A 23,060-nucleotide genomic window follows, 5' to 3' on the forward strand; every position below is an offset into this window, starting at 1 on the left:
GCAGCAGCTCTTCTCTCCTACTGTAGGTAGCTCTGAAGTCTGCAGGTAGGGGTGAGATCATCACACAGCACGGTTCTGCTACATACAACAGAAGCAGAGGCACAGAGATAATGCAGGGAGCTATACACCCCGCCAAGTGGGACAGGGCCTGAAAGCAGTGACTATATGACTGGATCTGGGAAGGTTGGGGGGTAAGGCCAAACCGCTCCCCTTGGTGTGACATTGTGCTGACTGGACCTGGAGAGGGTTCAACGAAGAGCCAAAAAAGGGGTATGGATTATCTTAGTTATGAGGAAAGATTAAAACAACTAGATTTATTTAGTCTGGAAAAAAGATGACTACTAGGGGACATGATTGATTTATATAAATATATGAATGGTGCATACCAAAAATATGGTGGTACGTTATTTCAGATTAAATCAGATCAAATGACGAGAGGGCACTGTCTCCGTCTGGAGAAAACAAGGTTTAATCACCAGAGGCAACAGGGATTTTTTACTATGAGAACTGTCAATCTGTGGAATAGCCTGCCTCAGGCGCTGGTCACAGCAGGGACAGCAGAGAGCTTCAAGAAGGGTCTAGATGCCTTTTTACACCTAAATGACATTGATGGTTATGTTATATAGAATTGTTTCCCATAAATCTCTTCCTCGTCCTCATCAGTAGATCAGTACTGAGTAATGTCGCAAGAGGTGGACAGGGAAGATGCCCTTTAAGTAAGTGAATAGGGCTTAACTACAATACAAGATAATATCCACAGTAAATGGATAAGAGTCATGCTGTTTCTGGATAAAAATATTTTCTATTCTTACACAATTTCTTGTTGAACATAGAATAATTAACCTATGAGGTGCCAAAACGAATGGTACGGATAGTTGGAAACAGTTGGGTTGAAGAAAGAGTCAGAGCAAATAGTCAGATTTGGTGTAGATGGTGAATGTCCTCTTTGAGGGTTTTATAAGTAAGAATGACTGAGTAAGAAAGAAAATAATGACAATTGCAATAAAAGTTTTAATAAAATGGAACCATCAAAGCACAGAAGACATGACAAGACAATTTCCCTTTTACAGTAGATTTTCAATTGCTTGGAGAACATATTGGATGTGCCCAGTCCTATGAATTAGGAGTGTGTGGCAGACATATACTGTATAGTGGTCGCAATGGGTTACTATAGCTCTGCTCCTATTCATTTTAATGGAGGCGGAGTTGCATTGACCAGGAACAGCCACTATACAGTGAATGGAGCTCCAAACTACTGTATATAGTAATGTGGCTCAATCTAATAGTATCTACTTATTGCAGGGGGTTCCAGGAGCCAACTGATTTACAAATGTGTTACTCCAAGATGCTGGTCCAAGTAAAAAAAATTGCATCAGGTTCCCTAACTATAATGAAATATTCATCGTCCTGGTCTTCTCATATAGGGGAGAGACACCTTATGGGTCTCCTTTGGCATTTCAGCCCGGGTATTACTGTACCATCTGTACCCATTCAAGTCATTGCCCTGATCATTGATCTGATATCGATCAGGTATCCTAAGCATAGATCATCTTTATATTTTACTATAAATGTCTATAGAATGCATAGATGTGCAATCTTTCCAAATTCCATGACTTTTGCGAAAACATTGACATTTTTAGTGCTTTATAGGATTTTCCACGCTAAAAATATTCTAAGGATAATTCATTAATATCGGATAGTTTGGGGTCCGGAACTTAGAACCCCCACTGATCAGCTAAGCAGTAAGAACACAAAGCAAACAGCTCTATTTCTATACAGTGGCCGAACATAGTAATTGCAGCTCAACAATTATTCAAGTACAGGGTAGCTCATCTGCAGTAACCAGATCTGACCACTACACTGAAAATGTAGATTTCTGCTTTCTGTTCCATTTTCTGTGTATTAAATGGGTTGATCATGGTTGTCCGAGAGTTTGGAGCCTCACTGTTCATTTGAATCGGGATCCTGTTCCCTCAAACGTCGTGCATGTGTCCTGGTGGTCAATTCATTATCCATGGGAGAGCCAAAAGAAACCAAGTGTTGAGTTTGGCTATTTCCGGCACTGTTCCTGTGATTGCTGAGTGTCCCAGCAGTTGTGCCTTTACCAATTACATTGTGGTCCCCTATCCCAGTCAACCCCTTTAACTACTAAGACAGTGATGGCGAACCTATGGCACTGGTGCCAGAGGTGGCACTCAGAGCCCTTTCTGTGGGCACTCAGGCCATCACCAGAGATGACTCCAGGTATCTTCCTGCAGTCCCAGACAGCCCAGGACTTGCTGTGCACAGAGCTATTTTAAAGTGACAGCTCTACCAGAGTCTATTTTCTGCTTTATTGGTGTCCTCAGGAGCTGGTATCAATGAAAATGACAGAGAAGGGAGTATAAATCACAAATTACATTTCTGTGTTGGCACTTTGCGATAAATAAGTTGGTCTTTGTTGTATTTTGGGCACTCGGCCTCTAAAAGGTTTGCCATCACTGTACTAAGAGATATGTTTGGCCTGGAAGCCCCTTTAACATCATAATCTTTTAATCTACAGACATGTCACAAATAAGAGATGCAGAAGGAAAAAACATGCTGACTACATTATTTTAATCCTTGGTTTAATCCATCGTATACATCTTGTCTTTTTTTCTGTAATGGCTGTAACAATACAAAAACATGAGGAAAACAAGATTAGATAAAAATATACGAGGAGGCAGCAGTATACCCCTAGAACTAGATGCTAGAACGCTGCAACCAATCACATTGCATATTTCATTTTACTGCAGCAGAGTTCGAAATTAAAGCTGTTCTGTAATTGGTTGCTATGAACAACACATTCCATTAAATAAATCTCATTAAAGGGGGTTTCCCATGATGAAAAGTTAGGCGCTCGGTGACCTCCGTCAACTCCATAGAGATTAATGGAGCAGAACGGTCATCCATGGCCGTCTGCTTCATTAATCTGACGGAGCGGCGAGGGGGTCCGACAGACCCCTCGTTTTTGTGATCTGTGGGGGTCTCATCACTGAGACCCCCACTGATTAGCAAGTTAGGCCCTATTCCGTGGATAGGAAAAACCCCTATAATGGACCTTATTCATTAAAGGAATCTTCTTGGAATTTGATTTTGATGGCCTATCCAACAGGTTGGTCATCAGTATTCAATCGGTGCAGGTCGGCCAACTGGCACCATCACTGATCAACTATTTTCGGCTGCAACTCAAAAACAAAGTTTTTGACAGCTTTTTTTTACTGTGCCCATATCGGTATAGTAAAGAGGTTGTACCAAGTTTGATTTTACTACTGAGCAGGGGTGGATTAAGATGGCCAAGGGCCCTGGGCTGTATAAAATTGTGGGCCATTAATAGTCTAATTATTTAATGGCATTTACTTCCTTCATATGGTATTAGAATCAAGCTAGTGGGGAAAGGAGGGCGTCTCTTCTGTCTACTTTTAGTTATGCAGTTTGATGTCCTTTGGAGGACCTTCAAAGGTCTTGGAAGTACCCTTGTATATGTATATGTGTTAAAAGATTTCATGGCTGGAGGTCCTTCTCTTTATTATCTCTACAGGGCAGTGGCAAATTTGGCAATTGGTTCAGGCCCCTAGAAGCCTTGGGCCCCGCACAGCCACCCAAAACGCCTATATTGTAATCCACTACGGCTGCTGAGACCTGTACGATCATGAGAAAGGGTCCAGTTCTCAAGAATCGATGGAGCGGCAGGTCAAGCATGTGTCCTACTGATCCATTCAATACTCAGCACCGCCACTCCCATTCATTGTCAATGGGGTGCCGGAGATAGCCAACCGCTTTACTTGGCTATTTCCTAATCTCCCAATGATTAGTGAAAATGGGACCCCTGATCTTATGATCAGTGGGGGGTCCATTCTCGTTATCGGAGGGGGTCCAAGCTATTAAGGAGTGCTGCATACAAATTGTTATACAATAACAATCACACTTTGTACACTCCCCGTGAGGGTCAACCTGATTTCCCCTTAAGCCCCTTACATAAGTGTTTTGGAGTCCAATCAGAGTTTGGATTTTTTATTTCCAGTAATGGCCTCTTTTTATGAGAAAGAGACACCTTATGGGCACCCTAAGGAACCTGCACCCAGCTGTAACTACATGCTCTGCATTCACTCAAAGTTGCTCCTCTTCATAATAAATAGTAAAAAATCTACCTGAGATTTGCTCTTCTCCCTCATACTTACCTCATAGTCAGGATTGGGAACAGGGGGAGGATGTTCTTTGTTGCCTGTGTAATAAAATAGAATTATAGTAATCACACACCACACATAAGAATTAGATTTACAGAAACCATTTTGTTAGTCTTTTCGCATGGTTACCTTTTTTGCGAGCTTCTTTTGCAAATCCATTCTCTCGGGCGTGACCCGGTTTTCTCTTGCAGAACATATACACAAAAAGACACACTCCAAGTGTGATGAGACAGTCAGCGATCACTACAGAAACCATCATGACTGGAGAGACCTCAGTGCAGGTCTCACACACTACAACAGAATGGAGAAGAGGAGTTCAGATGTGGCTATAAAAATATCGAGGGAGATTTATCCAGGCTCATACGCCAGTTTTCCTTCCTAAAATAATCGCAATAACTGACAAAGCTAGAATCTCGTAGAAGATTTCCTTTAAGTGATTTAGCTGTAAATCCAGTTGGGTCCGTACAAGTAAACCCACTGAACACTTAGTAAGTAAAGTTCGAATCCCTAATCCCTATGGGCATCCTAAATTTGACTCAGCTTTACGGCAGATACAGGCAGATACTTTAGTCTCCACCCACTTCACTGCTGCTGAGGAAGATTTCTGACAAGTAGCTCCATAACAGAACATGTCATAACTTTGAAAGGAAAAGGGCGATCAGCACAATATGGACATCAATCTGTTTGTTTTAAAACAGGGAAATACATAGCAGCTGATAACACATGGCAGTATTCTGGTCAGTATTTTATTTCAGTATTTGGAAGCAAAAGCAGGAAGTGGTTTCTACAAGAGAAAGTAGAATGGAAAGAATTGTACATTTTGGTATCCAAATTATGAGTTAGGCTATATATGGACCAGAATACTATTATATGGTCCCCTACATACTTACCATATGCATGTAGATACAGGAAGTCATTGTTACAGCTGTACATCCCATTTTTATCTGATGAATAATTTTCCAGAATGTGTATATCTGTGTTTTTAGACACAATTTCTATAAACTTCAGGGTGGTACTTCCTGTTTTGGGACATTTAATCGTCACTGAAAGTCCTGAAATATCCACCTGGAATTTGTTATTTGGCCGAGACTCCTCTGTTGTAACACATAGAAAAGGGGTGAGTTTGCATACAAGTGAAAATGAACTCATTGTAGCTGAAAAGAAGTGATGGGTGCTGCAACATTTTAATCTGCTTATGTTTTGCTTATTACATTTTGACATTAGCAATCAGCCTGGTTTTCGGTCAAGATGTCAAAGCACTTTTTCTAATTTTCACATTTTTACCTTTCTAAAGCAAAAACCAAAAGTATTGAAACACAATGGGGCTCCTTTACTAAGGGTCCTGCGGCCGCCCTTTGGTCAGAGATTCCGACAATTTCCGATCCATGCCGCATCACGCTGGGGATTGTGTCGCACGCGATCGGACTTTGGCACCTCAGTGCCGTGTTGCGCAAAACATATCGGGGGGCGGGCCATCAGACATCCCGATGCATTCGGACTACATGCAGGATTTAACATTTCAAATTGTGTCGCAAGACACGCACTTACATGCACTGGGAAGAAGAAGGTGAACTCCAGCGGACCTCGGCGGGGAAGCGACGGATGCAGGAACTCGGGCGCACGAGCTTCGTGAATCGCGCCAGACTTCATCTTCGTCGGACTGTCCAGATCAGGGATCGCGACAGGACCAGGTAAGTAAATGTGCCCCAATGAATTTAATATCACACAGCTGAAAGAAAGCTGGTAGGAATTTCCACATCTGGCCAATGCTCGATGATCAATTTACTACCATATACCGGTATATGTGCAACACCATTATTTTAGGTTACATTGTTGCCTTGTCCACCATATAATTCTAACCGCAAAATAATTACCTCTGCATTATAACTTGTGTAAATGCTACTTTAATCGTGGCTTCGCTCCCCTACCAGGCTCCCTACATATTGCTGGCGTAACACTAAAAGTGAGTAGGGATCCTTATAATACAGTGTTGGTGAACCTACTAGTGCCCAAACTGCAACCGAAACCCACTTTTTTATTGTAAAAACACGGCATGGGGCACAATACAGGAGCTCCAATGACCCTGCCACACCTTCCCCTTCCTGCAGTCCGAAGAGCTTTGCAAGTCCTGGGCTGCCCGGGACTGCATGAAGATGCCTTGAGTGTTGTCTGGTGAACTCCGGTGACAACTTGGGTACACACAGAAAGGGCCACCTCCGGCACCTGTGCCATACATTCACCACCACTATTATAGGAGATTATTCCAATTAAATCAAACTGCGCCCATTCACATCCTCATAGACAATGGGATGGCTAATTAGGACATGAATAGGGAGCGGAGTGGACCAAAGTGATGAATAATAAAGGACCTCAACAAATGTTATACATAATGTTAAAAAAGCACTCCCAACAGAAGTTTTACTATCTGACAATGGCATTAAAGCTGTTGGGTTCCAATATCTGTACCTGGGCTCCAACCCTTCTATGTTACTGGTTTCTTAATATGGGGAAACATCTTATGGCATTTGCATATCTAAACAGATTTATTCGGGGGGAATTTATCATACACTTGAGGCACCAGCATATAATGAAACAACCGCCCCTCAGCCATGCCGGATACACCAGAAGTAGAGATAAGTGGACCCGATATTCCCATTCATTGCCAATCTGGCAATGTGTCTAGGAACTCCGACCCGTACAGGAACATCGGGTCCGCTTCTAATCGGACTAATTAACAACTAGTAACAATATATTTAGAATATAAAACGATGAAATGAGGGAAAAAACATGATACATTTTGAGCGCCTTACCCAGTCCTTGATCGTCTTCTGCAGATAACTGATCTGAAACATACATTAATATATTTGGTTTCAGTGTCATGTATTGATAAACTTGGACATATTATTCTGCCTGGCCCCATATCCTAATACTATCTAGATAAATGTTCCAAAAGTTGTACAATGTCTGATGATTATCTGATTATATGTAAAATATACCCTTTGCCACCAAAACAAAAAGCTTACAGAAGGCTTTTAGCACCACAAAGGTTTGCGACATGACACCAATGGTTTCACCATATATTATATATATAAATTGGATATCATTGACTTCATATGCACGGGTTTCACAGGAAAGATTTAAGATGGCCATGGACAATTCAAATTGCAGGATCAAAAAAAACAATTCAGTAACCTAAAAAATGTGTGCGTTGCATCAGACACTATAAAAAAAATTTAAAGGGATGTAATGTGTTTGCTAGCAGGGGGCAGGATATTAGGTAATTTACCAATATACACCTATTTAAAGTTCTGCACCATTTTCTTATTGTGTGAAATGAAGCCTCCTGTCTGTTACCTCATCAGCCAGAGATTCCTGTTCATGAAATGGCTACCGATGGAGGGTCATGTGATTTCTTATCTCTCCATGAACAATCGCCATTCTAGGACCTTGATCTTTTATTCATGAATACTATCATAAGGTCCTGGCAGGGCGATTGTTCATGTGATATAGATCACATGACCCTCCATCTGCTGCCATTTTATAGACAGGAATCTCCGGCTGATGAGATAACAGACAGGAGCCTTCACTTTACATATCAAGAAAGCAGTAAAGAACTATTATTAGATGTATATTGGTAAATTACCTAAATTATCTAATATCCTGGCCAACACAATATATATATATATATATATATATATATATATATATATATATATATATATATATATTTATTGTAGATTACACTGCAATGCCTGTATACACCATATTGCAGTATATTGTCAATTTCTGATTGACACGGCCACCAAGCCTCTAGTTGGGTCTTATAGGCTTCCGTAGATGGTGGACCTAGCCATTGTCATGTGATAAAAACATAGTGGGCTGTGGGGAACCCTGATTTTTCAATTTGGACAGTTGCAGCAGTACTCGGACTGGGCAGTACCCAGCTGCTTCTGGGGACGGCCGCCATTGGGGCATTAACAGTGGCACACGTGTTAGGTCTGTAACTAGTCCTGGTGCTAAGTTGAGGTGGCTTGGTGCAGGGCATTAAGACATACTCAGTTATTTTCAGTTGCCAAAATATGGCTACTGAGTGACCCAATTAAAATGTACACAGATTTTTCTGATTCCTAAAAAAACCGAGCCCTATGACAAGTACAAGGGGGCATCCTTTACACCTAGCGGCGAGATTTTACCATTGTCATTTACCGTAGAGCAGTGACATTATGGGACTGTGTCACAACATTTTACGACTTATTAAATGTGATGATTTACTTTAAAAAAAATTACACGTTTTAATTTGTCATTTTAATATTCTCATTAATTATGATGGTAGACTTTTGTCTAATGAACAAAAATTCACTTTGAAATACTAAGAGAAAATACTCCCGACACATTTAGGCAACTAATTCTAATATTTATATCATTTATATTTTCTCACCATATCTACTGTATATGCCATAGAAATATACTTAAAAACACACATTACATTCACAATATATTGTAAAATTACAATGAGTTAATACCTCAGGTCATCAGAAGATTAAAGGGGTATTCTCGTCTGGGCATTCACATTCAGTTTTATAAATCTGCCATATAAAAACATTTCTTCAATTAGATGTTATTAAAAAAAATGTTCCTGTGTGAAGATAATTTCTCATAAATGTAGTCATTTTGTCCCTTAGAAACGAGATAGCTTCCTCGGATACGGCCACGTCTGCTGGAGGGATTGCACAAAGAAACAAAAAGGTTTTGTATATGAAATGTCCGGGATTTACTGTATATCTCACAGCCGTCCTGTGGTAATGAACACTGAATCCAGGAGGTCAGGCAGGACTCTATAGCCCAAGTCTGGCCACCGGTGCCAGAGAGTGACGTGGTCGTATCCGAGGAAGCTATCTCGTTTCTAAGGGACAACATGACCACATTTATGAGAAATTATCTTCACATAGGAACATTTTTTTTAATAACATCCAATTGAAGAAATGTTTATATATGGAAGATTAGTGAAACTGAATGTGAGTGCCCAGCCGAGAATACCCCTTTAAGGACGCCATATTGGTATAATAAAGTAGGAGGTTTTGTGATTTGGGAAATTTTTTTGGACATTTTTTGACACATTGAGATAACATTAAAACAATAAAATTGTAACCATTAGAGGATGACAGAAACATTTCCTTATTGGATACACTTAATACTATTAACTAATAACTCATATAACCAAGGGCTCGTGTATGGACTATGTAAGGAAACTCTATGCTTGGTGCTCCCTATGTAATTTATATACCGGTATATCGTATATATCTTTTTTTTTTTTTCTTTCTAATACAATCATGAATTTAAGTAAAGATATAATTGCTTTGCCCACAAATATGTCCCTGATTAATATATTACTCAAATAATTAATAAACAATTAATTAATAAACTAAGAAATATAATATTAAAGTGAACTCAGGCCTCATGAAGACTGAGGCCTATTTGGAAATATTAAGATATATCACCATGTATATATGTATAATCTGTCCATATACAGGTGGTCCCCTACTTAAGAACACTTGACTTACATACGACCCCTAGTTACAAACGGCCCTCTGGATGTTGGTAATTTATTGTACTTTAGTCCTAGGCTGCAATAAACAGCTGTAACAGTTATCACTGGCGTCTGTAATGAAGCTTTATTATTAATCCTGATTCTAATGAAAACCCAACATTTTTAAAATCCAATTGTCACAGAGACCAAAAAAGTTCTGTCTGGGATTACAATGATAAAAAATACAGTTCAGACTTACATACAAATTCAACTAAAGAACAAACCTACAGTCCCTATCTTGTATGTAACCCAGGGACTGCCTGTATTCTATTTTATCGTTGAACCCCTACAAGTCTTTTTGTGCAGGATTATGAGACTCTGGTTTTAACTTCATTTCCTAAAATGCCCTTGGCTCAAATTTGAGGACTCGGCACTTGGCTTCATACTCACCAATGCACAGTCCAACCAACATCCAAGAAAGCGTCATCCATGGCTTCATTGTCCACAACTTTTTGTGATCAGTAATGCTCCAGGAGTTTTTTTTTTTTGGTATATTTTATCTTCTTGATGCCAATTCCTTTTCACATCACTCTACTTTCTGTTTGCTGATTCTGTTTGATGTATCAATCTGCTCGTCTTTCTATGTCACCCCCCCCTCTCACATATTCTCCTCCCCCTTCTCGATAAGGCCTCAACCCCGTCTATACGATTCATGTGAACACATCACCTGTTTTTGTTCAAAGGCAAAAAAGAATTCTCAAACATGTGCAAAACTGAACCCACAGTAACAACCACATAGATTTTCCGATGCCGCTCTTAGGTCTTTCCGGAATTAAAATGAGACAAATAGGTCTTTCCGGAATTAAAATGAGACATACAGGGCCGGTGTTAGACAAAGTGGGGTCCTGGGCAAAACTAAAAGTGGGGCCCTAAAATAAAACTATTTTACGAACAGTCACAGTCAGTAAGAGGCTCCTTTAGCACAATAATAACATTTTTTTGTAGGTTACACACAGTAGTAGGTAAGTAAGTATTAGACTGTAGGAGACCGACAGATGATAGGGAGATTGATGATAAATATGAATTAATATAAATTATGATATTGATAGATTTATAGATGCATAAATATAAAGTAGGTTATATATAGATAGCAAGATAGATAGATAGTATATAGACGTAGAATTGAAATCCAGCGGTTTGTCCGAATCAGTCGGATCGCCCCCCCCCCCGATTCGTGTCGCATGAAAGCCAGCACAGATGTGCCACAATCCGAATGCGTGGGCCAAAATCCCCTTCTAAATCCCTGTCCCTGAAAATGTCGGAAAACCCAACGGAAATGCGATCCGTGGACCCTTTGTATTTAATGGGTTTTTTCAGACTAGCATTTTTTTTCACGCACACGCGCACTTTTTTTAACACGCTTTTAAATCTCGCCATGCTCTACTTTTGCAAGTCATGGACGTGAAAGCACGCACCATACAAGTCTATGGAGACGCATCAAAAACGCATCGCACTCTGAGACACATGCAAGTCCAAAGCAAGTGCAATGCGTTTTTCACACATCAATTGCCATAGAAAAGATAGACCTCAGTCCTGAGTCTTTAGAAAAACGCATTAAAAATGCATTGAAAACACAAAAAAAAGGTGTTAAAAACAGACACTGAACAAACTCTGACTGAAAACTGATTGAACTCTGATGAAGAATGTCAGTTTTTCACTGACCAAACCCTGATCGTAGTACCCTGATCAGACTCTGCCGTGATCTGCAACGCAAGTGTGGAAGGGGCCTAAGTGCAGCATAGAGAAATGTCTAGTAGTGAATGATCTTGGGAAGTTCTTTTACACCTTATTGTGGCGGGTCCCAGTGACTCATCACATCACAACTACAATAATTTACATATAACCCTGAGACGTTACTGTAATCCGAGTTTTATTTTGTCGAGAATATTAAGTATTTATTATCTTCAGGTAAGTGTATGACTTAAAAGGAATTGTACTCTTTCAGCAAATGATTGATATTGTTTGTGTAGTGAAAAGTTTATCCAATTTTCTAATACACTTCCTGAATGACAGCAAAAAGAGCTCTAGAAAAAAGCGAGGAATTCATAGATAGCAAAATTGGATACCTTCCATTACACAAACAATATCAATTATCAACGTGGACATCCCCTTTAAGGGACTTCTACACCACTAAATTTATAGGGTCCTCAGGGTATAAAATATCATTTAAGAGAGAATAGAAGGGACACATATTACCTGAGGTGGAAGGGGTAGCGTCAGAAGCCCATAGTATCTACAGTATCTAGAGCCATGGTTATAGTGTCATATTAAAGATAAGTATCTAATCTTTCAGATCACATCAGGCTTGTGGTTTTGTAAGATACAGAACCAGATACACAGGGTGGTAAATAAATGGACTGGATTTTTATCTGCAGCTTGCCTTTTCATCTATTTTTTTACCTGCCTGTATATCCAGTTCTGTAGCTCACAGAATCACAATTCTGATGTGTTCTGAAAGAAAAGATTTTAAAGAAACATTTTTACAAGTACAGTTCAATTATATGATGGTGTATTGGTTATAAGCTGCACAACCACTTGTCACTGATTTATTTCACCTAATTGTCACGCTCAAAGTTCACAGTAAATAAAGAAAGATGGCACTACTCCTATCCACAAGATCGAGGGGTAGGTTGTCACACTTGGGAGTGCATGGGTTCCATATATGTGGAGGTATGTATCCTCAGTGGTGCTCAAATCCTCAAAACATGAACCAAAAGTCCAAACAACGAAAATGCAATGTAGAAAGCAAGGATGGCACTCACCAAATAGTAGTTGTGGATATCTTCTTTTTTATTTCATCAAGTATATATACTCACAAAAAATAGGTGCGGGGGAGGGAGTGGGAGCTGGACGCCCAAAGGAGGGCAACGGCCGTTTCGCGCTGTGCTGCGCTTCTTCCGGCCCTGAAGGTGTAATTGTCACGCTCACTTTGCTCCAAATGCTTTTCATTTATATGAGCATTTTTTTCTTGCACTGTATTTCCTCTCCCAACCAGGAGATGGCGCTAGCACCCTGCTCATAACATGTATTTTGTAAAGTTGTATTGTAGATAGCACAATAGTTCTGTCTTAATAAGACTTACATTTGATTGTATGGGGATTTCCTTTTTTAATAACTGACATACGGTTATATATAAAAGGACTGGTAAATAGTCCTGATAACCCCCTATTTTTAAAAATATGTCATTTAGTAATGAGTGGACCCATCAGTACCAGGATTGTGCGGGTTTGGCCGAACCTAGAACAAGTGTCTGGATTTATGGACCAGAATCCAAACACTTGCTTGCACTGATCACAGGTAATAACTAGAGATGAGCGAGCACTAAAATGCATTTTCGAGCATTTTTCAAGGGGACCAAGGCTCTGCACAGGGAAGCTTGGCCAAACACCTGGGAACCTCAGAAAAGGATGGAAACACCACGGAAATGGACAGGAAACAGCAGGGGCAGCATGCATGGATGCCTCTGAGGCTGCTTAATCGCACCATTATGCCAAAATTATGGGCAACAGCATGGCCATGACAGAGTGACAGAATGAAGCTAGATAGCATCTAAAACATCCAATAATTGACCCTGACACTATAGGGGACGGCATGCAGAGGCAGCGGCAGCAGGCTAGAGAGTGGCATGGCGACATACCCTAAATGGACTCAGGCTTCAAACCAATGGGTGGCAGAGAGGAACCAAAGGAGGTGAGCAAGAAGCTCTCAAATAATATCGGTACATGATAAAAGTTTGCCAGTATATTTTGTGGATTACACAGCAGGGTGGCGACAAAGTTAACATGGAAGCCATGAAAACAACCCAAAATTCTGCCTGACACAGCTCGTTTGATAAGGGGACCATGTATGGAGGCAGTGAACTAGTAGTAGATTAAAGGTGCTGCAGTTAAAACTATGTTAGTTGGATCTTGGCATGGAGCTGGCGCTCCGCTGCCAGGCGAGCTTTCGCCAATCCAAGCCCCTGTCTCTAGGCTACTCCCCAAACAGCACTTCTAAGAACCTTTTGTATAAGATCAAGTGTAATAGCGTTCTTATAAGTTTAGGATATGGCGGGTGAGGGGAATGGAAACAGATGCGTAAGAAGCGCTGAAATAATATTGGTAAATGGTAAAAGTTTGCCAGTATATTTTGTGGATTACACAGCAGGGTGGCGACAAAGTTAACAAGTTTGTTGTGGAAGCCATGAAAACAACCCAAAATTATGCCTGACACAGCTCGTTTGATAAGGGGACCATGTATGCCTACAGTTCATGCCAGTCGCTGCTCTGGCTGCCAGTCTCCTTTCGAATACAGTTTAAAATAATAACCCTCATCCATAAAGCTCTGTATAATGCTGCACCCCCTACCTCTCCTCTCTTATCTCAGTCTATCGCCCAACCCGTGCTCTTAGATCCGCCAGTGATCTTAGATCAACCTCTACCCTAGTGCGGACCTCCCACTCGCGTCTCCAAGACTTCTCTAGAGCTGCACCAATTCTATGGAATGCTCTGCCCCGGACTATCAGACTAATACCTAACCTCCAAAGTTTCAAACGTGCTCTTAAAACCCATTTCTTTAGGCAAGCCTATAACACTCATTAACTGCATGAAGTTTTAACTCTTCTACTAACCCGTCCTGTGTCGTCCTCCCATCTGTTATCCAGCAACCAACAGGCACCAGACTTCTATGCAGTCCCATTCACCCTGGACCTGGTGACGGCTGAGTGGTTCAAGCGACAGCAATTCCATTTATTATATTTTGTTCTATTCCCTAAGAAGAATGGCTTGACCATTAAAAATTCTTTTACCTCGTGTTACCCCATCATCTTCATAAACCGTAAGCTCTGGCGAGCAGGGACCTCACTCCTGTTGTTCCATACAAATGTTGTGCTCTGTTACATTACATTTGTATTTGTTTCCTATGATTTGTAAAGCGCTACGGAATATGATGGCGCTATATAAATAAAGATTATTATTATTATTATTATGGAGGCAGTGAACTAGTAGTAGATTAAAGGTGCTGCACTTAAAACTATGTTAGTTGTATCTTGGGATGGAGCTGGCGCTCCGCTTCCAGGCGAGCTTTCGCCAATCCAAGCCCCTGTCTCTAGGCTACTCCCCAAACAGCACTTCTAAGAACCTTTTGTATAAGATCAAGTGTAGTAGCGTTCTTATAAGTTTAGGATATGGCGAGAGAGGGGAATGTAAACAGATGCGCAAGAAGCGCTGAAATAATATCGGTAAATGATAAAAGTTTGCCAGTATCTTTTGTGTATTACACAGCAGGGTGGCGAGAAAGTTAACAAGTTTGATGTGGAATGGAATGAAATGGAATAGACTGAGTGCCTGTATGTGGCAGTCCAAAAAAGTTTTCAAACCAGAGGAGCAGGTAGGTGGCCCTCCAGAAAAATGGAATAGATTGAGTGCCTGTATGTGGCAGTCCAAAAAAGTTTTCAAACCAGAGGAGCAGGTAGGTGGCCCTCCAGAAAAATGGAATAGATTGAGTGCCTGTATGTGGCAGTCCAAAAAAGTTTTCAAACCAGAGGAGCAGGTAGGTGGCCCTCCAGAAAAATTGAATAGATTGAGTGCCTGTATGTGGCACTCCCAAAAATTGTTTAAAACAGAGGACCGGGTAGGTGGCCCTCCAGAAAAATTAAATGCATAAAGTACTATAGCTAGAGCCAGTGGGCCCTGTCAAAAAATAGCCAGTTTCCTCTGCTTTACTGTACAAAGAGGAGGAGAAGGAGGAAAATGAGGAGGAGGAGGAGTGGATAAATTATTCAGGTTGAGCTTCCTTCACCTGGTGGAAATTATGAGAAATCCAGGCTTTATTCATCTTAATAAGCGTCAGCCTGTCAGCGCTGTCAGTCGACAGGCGTGTACGCTTATCGGTGATGATGCCACCAGCTGCACTGAAAACCCGCTCGGACAAGACGCTAGCGGCAGGGCAGGCAAGAACCTCCAAGGCGTACAGCGCCAGTTCGTGCCACATGTCCAGCTTTGAAACCCAGTAGTTGTAGGGAGCTGTGTGATCATTTAGGACGATGGTATGGTCAGCTACGTACTCCCTCGCCATCTTTCTGTAAAGATCAGCCCTACTCTGCCGAGACTGGGGACAGGTGACAGTGTCTTGCTGGGGTGACATAAAGCTGGCAAAAGCCTTGTAAAGCGTACCCTTGCCAGTGCTGGACAAGCTGCCTGCTCGCCTACTCTCCCTCGCTACTTGTCCCGCAGAAGTACGCCCTCTGCCGCTAGCGCTGTCAGAAGGGAAATACTGTTTCAGCTTGTGCACCAGGGCCTGCTGGTATTCATGCATTCTCACACTCCTTTCCTCTCCAGGGATGAGAGTGGAAAGATTTTGCTTGTACCGTGGGTCCAGGAGAGTGAACACCCAGTAATCGGTGCTGGAATAAATTCTTTGAACGTGAGGGTCACGGGATAGGCAGCCTAGCATGAAATCTGCCATATGCGCCAGAGTACCAACGCGTAAGAATTCACTCCCCTCACTGGCCTGACTGTCCATTTCCTCCTCCTCCAACTCCTCCAACTCCTCTTCTTCTGCCCATACACGCTGAACAGTGAAGGACTCAACAATGGTCCCCTCTTGTGTCTCGCCAACATTCTCCTCCTCTTCCTCCTCATCCTCCTCCACCTCCACCTCCTCCGATATGCGCTGAGAAACAGACCTAAGGGTGCTTTGGCTATCAACAAGGGAATCTTCTTCCCCCGTCTCTTGTGACGAGCGCAAAGCTTCCGACTTCATGCTGATCAGAGATTTTTTCAACAGGCCAAGCAGCGGGATGGTGAGGCTGATGATGGCGGCATCGCCACTGACCATCTGTGTTGACTCCTCAAAGTTACTCAGCACCTGACAGATATCAGACATCCACGTCCACTCCTCATTGTAGACTTGAGGAAGCTGACTGACCTGACTACCAGTTCTGGTGGAAGTTGACATCTGGCAGTCTACAATCGCTCTGCGCTGCTGGTAAACTCTGGATAACATGGTCAGTGTTGAATTCCACCTCGTGGGCACGTCGCACAACAGTCGGTGAGCGGGCAGTTGGAGGCGGCGCTGCGCTGCCCTGAGAGTGGCAGCATCTGTGCTGGACTTCCTGAAATGCGCACAGATGCGGCGCACCTTCGTGAGCAAATCAGACAGATTGGGGTATGTCTTGAGGAAACGCTGAACTATCAGATTTAACACATGGGCCAGGCATGGCACATGTGTCAGTCTGCCGAGTTGCAGAGCCGCCACCAGGTTACGGCCGTTGTCACACACAACCATGCCTGGCTTCAGGTTCAGCGGTGCCAGCCACAGATCAGTCTGCGCCGTGATGCCCTGTAATAGTTCTTGGGCGGTGTGCCTTTTATCGCCTAGGCTCAGCAGTTTGAGCACCGCCTGCTGTCGCTTAACGACGGCACTGCTGCTGTGCCTAGAGCTACCGACTGATGGCGCCATGCCCACGGATGGTAGTTCGGAGGAGGAGGTGGAGGAGGGGTGGGAGGAGGAGGAGGCATAGTAGGCCTGAAACACCTGGACCGAGGTAGGCCCCGCAATCCTTGGCGTCGGCAGTATATGACCAGCCGCAGGGTCAGACTCGGTCCCAGCCTCCACCAAGTTAACCCAATGTGCCGTCAGCGATATATAGTGGCCCTGCCCGGCAGCACTCGTCCACGTGTCCGTGGTCAGGTGCACCTTGTCAGAAACGGCGTTGGTCAGGGCACGGATGATGTTGTCTGACACGTGCTGGTGCAGGGCTGGGACGGCACATCGGGAAAAGTAGTGGCGGCTGGGGACCGAATACCGAGGGGCGGCCACCGCCATGAGTTTGCGAAAGGCCTCGGTCTCTACTAGCCTATAGGGCAGCATCTCCAGGCTGAGCAATCTGGAGATGTGGACATTAAGGGCTTGGGCGTGCGGGTGGGTTGCACTATATTTGCGTTTCCGCTCCAGCGTCTGGGGTATGGAGAGCTGAACGCTGGTGGATGCTGTGGAGGATCGTGGAGGCGACGATGGGGTTTTTGTGGCAGGGTCCTGGGCAGGGGGCTGACTCAGGGGAAGGAGCAGTGGTGTGCACGGCCGGAGGTGAACGGGCTTGTTGCCACTGAGTGGGGTGTTTAGCATTCATATGCCTGCGCATACTGGTGGTAGTTAAGCTATTAGTGGTGGAACCCCTGCTGATCCTGGTTTGGCAAATGTTGCACACCACAGTCCGTCGGTCATCCGGTGTTTCCTTAAAGAACCTCCAGACTTCTGAAAATCTAGCCCTCGCCACGGGAGCTTCACTAGTTGACACATTTGGCGCTGATGCACCAGGTCTGGCCCTGCCTCTCCGTCTGGCCCCACCACTGCCTCTTCCAACCTGTTCTGGTCGAGGACTCTCCTCCGTCTCAGAAGCACTGTGTTCACCCGGCCTATCAACCCAGCTTGGGTCTGTCACCTCATCATCCTCCGATCCCTCAGTCTGCTCCCCCCTCGGACTTCCTGCCCTGACAACAACTTCCCCACTGTCTGACAACCGTGTCTCCTCATCGTCGGACACCTCTTTACACACTTCTTCCACTACGTCAAGAAGGTCATCATCACCCACAGACTGCGACTGGTGGAAAACCTGGGCATCGGAAAATTGCTCAGCAGCAACCGGACAAGTGGTTTGTGACTGTGGGAAGGGTCCAGAAAACAGTTCCTCAGAGTATGCCGGTTCAAATGCCAAATTTTCCTGGGAGGGGGCAGACTGGGGGGGAGGAGGCTGAGGTGCAGGAGCTGGAGGAATGCCGATTTCGGTGACATGGGTGGACTGCGTGGAAGACTGACTGGTGGACAAATTGCTCGAAGCATTGTCGGCAATCCACGACATCACCTGTTCGCACTGTTCTGGCCTCAACAGTGCTCTACCACGAGTCCCAGTAACTTCAGACATGAACCTAGGGAGTGTAGCTCTGCGGCGTTCCCCTGCTCCCTCATCAGCAGGTGGTGTCTCACCCCGCCCAGGACCACGGCCTCTGATTCCTGCAGTAGTTGGACGCCCACGTCCCCGCCCTCGTCCTCTACCCCTAGCCCTCGCGTTAAACATTTTGAAAATGAAAGTTATAACTTTAATTTTTTTTTTACTTTTTTTTGTGTTTTTTTGTGTTTTTTAGTTTTTTTTTGTGTTTTTTAGTTTTTAAAACCAAACAATGCTATCCTATTGCTATGGCTATTTTCTAGCCAAGTATGAAAGCACACTGCTATGCTAGATGAGATGACGCTGAGTTATGAAAAAATAAACGTAAAATAAAAAGGAAATGGCAGACTGTGCCTAATTGAAATCCAACCCCTAATAAATTTTCCCACTTCGGTCTTTGCGATGGATATGTGCGTCACTAAGCGCTAAACACAGCGGTCGCAAGTCTCACTCCAAATTCCTGACAATTGGCTAGTATATGCACTGCAGCAAGGACAGCCACCAGCAGATCAACCAGAAATAAAATATATATAACGCTATTGTAGGCGTAAGTAAGCCGTTTGGATTCTCCTTTGGCTATTTTCTAGCCAAGTATGAAAGCACACTGATGAGATGACGCCGAGTTATGAAAAAATAAACGTAAAATAAAAAGAAACTGCCAGACTGTGCCTAATTGAAATCCAACCCCTAATAAATTTTCCCACTTCGGTCTTTGCGATGGATATGTGCGTCACTAAGCGCAAAACACAGCGGTCGCAAGTCTCACTACAAATTGCTCACAATTTGCTAGTAGATGCACTGCAGCAAGGACAGCCACCAGCAGATCAACCAGAAATCAAATATATATAACGCTACTGTAGGCGTAAGTAAGCCGTTTGGATTCTCCTATGGCTATTTTCTAGCCAAGTATGAAAGCACACTGCTATGCCAGATGAGATGACGCTGAGTTATTAAAAAAATAAACGTAAAATAAAAAAGGAAATGGCAGACTGTGCCTAATTGAAATCCAACCCCTAATAAATTTTCCCACTTCGGTCTTTGCGATGGATATGTGCGTCACTAAGCGCAAAACACAGCGGTCGCAAGTCTCACTACAAATTGCTCACAATTTGCTAGTAGATGCACTGCAGCAAGGACAGCCACCAGCAGATCAACCAGAAATCAAATATATATAACGCTACTGTAGGCGTAAGTAAGCCGTTTGGATTCTCCTATGGCTATTTTCTAGCCAAGTATGAAAGCACACTGCTATGCCAGATGAGATGACGCTGAGTTATTAAAAAAATAAACGTAAAATAAAAAAGGAAATGGCAGACTGTGCCTAATTGAAATCCAACCCCTAATAAATTTTCCCACTTCGGTCTTTGCGATGGATATGTGCGTCACTAAGCGCAAAACACAGCGGTCGCAAGTCTCACTACAAATTGCTCACAATTTGCTAGTAGATGCACTGCAGCAAGGACAGCCACCAGCAGATCAACCAGAAATCAAATATATATAACGCTACTGTAGGCGTAAGTAAGCCGTTTGGATTCTCCTATGGCTATTTTCTAGCCAAGTATGAAAGCACACTGCTATGCCAGATGAGATGACGCTGAGTTATTTAAAAAATAAACGTAAAATAAAAAAGGAAATGGCAGACTGTGCCTAATTGAAATCCAACCCCTAATAAATTTTCCCACTTCGGTCTTTGCGATGCATATGTGCGTCACTAAGCGCAAAACACAGCGGTCGCAACTCTCACTACAAATTGCTCACAATTTGCTAGTAGATGCACTGCAGCAAGGACAGCCACCAGCAGATCAACCAGAAATCAAATATATATAACGCTACTGTAGGCGTAAGTAAGCCGTTTGGATTCTCCTATGGCTATTTTCTAGCCAAGTATGAAAGCACACTGCTATGCCAGATGAGATGACGCTGAGTTATTTAAAAAATAAACGTAAAATAAAAAAGGAAATGGCAGACTGTGCCTAATTGAAATCCAACCCCTAATAAATTTTCCCACTTCGGTCTTTGCGATGCATATGTGCGTCACTAAGCGCAAAACACAGAGGTCGCAACTCTCACTACAAATTGCTCACAATTTGCTAGTAGATGCACTGCAGCAAGGACAGCCACCAGCAGATCAACCAGAAATCAAATATATATAACGCTACTGTAGGCGTAAGTAAGCCGTTTGGATTCTCCTATGGCTATTTTCTAGCCAAGTATGAAAGCACACTGCTATGCCAGATGAGATGACGCTGAGTTATTTAAAAAATAAACGTAAAATAAAAAAGGAAATGGCAGACTGTGCCTAATTGAAATCCAACCCCTAATAAATTTTCCCACTTCGGTCTTTGCGATGCATATGTGCGTCACTAAGCGCAAAACACAGCGGTCGCAACTCTCACTACAAATTGCTCACAATTTGCTAGTAGATGCACTGCAGCAAGGACAGCCACCAGCAGATCAACCAGAAATCAAATATATATAACGCTACTGTAGGCGTAAGTAAGCCGTTTGGATTCTCCTATGGCTATTTTCTAGCCAAGTATGAAAGCACACTGATGAGATGACGCTGAGTTATGAAAAAATAAACGTAAAATAAAAAGAAACTGCCAGACTGTGCCTAATTGAAATCCAACCCCTAATAAATTTTCCCACTTCGGTCTTTGCGATGGATATGTGCGTCACTAAGCGCAAAACACAGCGGTCGCAAGTCTCACTACAAATTGCTCACAATTTGCTAGTAGATGCACTGCAGCAAGGACAGCCACCAGCAGATCAACCAGAAATCAAATATATATAACTCTACTGTAGGCGTAAGTAAGCCGTTTGGATTCTCCTATGGCTATTTTCTAGCCAAGTATGAAAGCACACTGATGAGATGACGCTGAGTTATGAAAAAATAAACGTAAAATAAAAAGTAAATGGCAGACTGTGCCTAATTGAAATCAAACCCCTAATAAATTTTCCCACTTTGGTGTTTGAGGTGGATATGTGTGTCACTAAGAGCTAAACACAACGGTAGCAAGTCCCCCTGCAAATTCCTCACAATACGGTACTAGCTGCACTACTAGTGCCAGCAAGCCCAGCCACAAGCAAACAAAAAAAAAAAAGTATAACGTTATTGTAGCCCTAATAAGGGCTGTTGGGTTCTTGTTGAATCACTCCTGCCTAACACTATTCTAATAGAACACCCTAAAGCTTTCCCTGACCAGCAGCAGCTCTCTCCCTAGCGGCATCCAGACACAGAATGATCCGAGCAGCGCGGGCAGCGGCTAGTCTATCCCAGGGTCACCTGATCTGGCCAGCCAACCACTGCTATCGACGTGTAAGGGTACCACGTCATGCTGGGTGGAGTGCAGAGTCTCCTGGCTTGTGATTGGCTCTGTTTCTGGCCGCCAAAAAGCAAAACGGCGGGAGCTGCCATTTTCTCGAGCGGGCGAAGTATTCGTCCGAGCAACGAGCAGTTCCAAGTACGCTAATGCTCGAACGAGCATCAAGCTCGGACGAGTATGTTCGCTCATCTCTAGTAATAACCCTTTATATGGGTCTGCCCCCTCACTGGTAACAGCCACGACCAGTGCTGATACTGAGTGCAGGTGGCATTGTTTACATGCCGCAGGCAGAGCCACCCACGGCATGTAATTGCCACTGGTATACGCCATTACGGCAGCCACCTTGTCGCTTTCCGTGAAGGCTTTGGCCATGGCATGTAAAATATAATAATAATAATTCTTTATTTATATAGTGCCTACAGATTACACAGCGCTGCACAGAGTTCTTTTTATTTTGCCAAATCAGACCCTGTCCCCAATGGGGCTCACAACCTAATAAACCTACCAGTATGTTTTTGGAGTGTGGAAGGAAACTGGAGGACCCGGAGGAAACCCACACAAACACGGAGAGAACATACACATACTGGGGCTTATTTACTAAGGGCCCTGCGGCTGCATTTCCGTCGGGTTTTCCGACGTTTTCGGGGATCGCGCCGCTCCGACAGGTATTTAGAAGACGATTTTGTCGCACGCGAACGGATTGTGTCGCAATCGCCGGCTTTCATGTGACACAAATTGGAGTCGGGTCGTCGGATGATCCGACGGAATCGGACAAACCTGTGGGATTTAAAGGGGTATTCTCGCCTGGGCATTCACATTCAGTTTGATAAATCTGCCATACATAAACATTTCTTCAATTAGATGTTATTAAAAAAAATGTTACTGTGTGAAGATAATTTCTCATAAATGTAGTCATTTTGTCCCTTAGAAACGAGATGGCTTCCTCGGATACGGCCACGTCTGCTGGAGGGATTGCACAAAGAAACAAATTGTTTTTGTATATGAAATGTCCGGGA

General features: G+C 43.2%; 1 protein-coding gene across 1 annotated transcript; it reads right to left on the minus strand.

The window, feature by feature from the left end:
• Window positions 1-664: 664 nt before the first annotated feature.
• Window positions 665-10,340, minus strand: CD3E (CD3 epsilon subunit of T-cell receptor complex). Its single transcript, XM_072155689.1, has 6 exons — window positions 10,183-10,340; window positions 7,016-7,048; window positions 5,096-5,299; window positions 4,335-4,496; window positions 4,200-4,243; window positions 665-2,646 (listed from the first exon to the last, which is right to left on the minus strand). Exons 1-6 carry the CDS (start codon window positions 10,229-10,231, stop codon window positions 2,590-2,592), a joined length of 549 nt encoding a protein of 182 aa, XP_072011790.1. The 5' UTR covers window positions 10,232-10,340; the 3' UTR covers window positions 665-2,589.
• Between the last annotated feature and the right edge of the window lie 12,720 nt (window positions 10,341-23,060).

This window comes from Engystomops pustulosus, chromosome 6, assembly GCF_040894005.1.
Source record: "Engystomops pustulosus chromosome 6, aEngPut4.maternal, whole genome shotgun sequence".
In the NCBI taxonomy this organism is placed as follows: Eukaryota; Metazoa; Chordata; class Amphibia; order Anura; family Leptodactylidae; genus Engystomops; species Engystomops pustulosus.

Excerpts from the sequence above, each read along its gene's own strand:
- CD3E (XM_072155689.1), bottom strand. The coding sequence starts at position 10,231 with ATGAAGCCATGGATGACGCTTTCTTGGATGTTGGTTGGACTGTGCATT. Across the intron at positions 5,300-7,015 it reads AGAAGACGATCAAGGACTGG|AGGAGTCTCGGCCAAATAAC; the intron begins GTAAGGCGCTCA and ends GTGTTACAACAG. Across the intron at positions 4,244-4,334 it reads AAAAGAAGCTCGCAAAAAAG|GCAACAAAGAACATCCTCCC; the intron begins GTAACCATGCGA and ends TTTATTACACAG.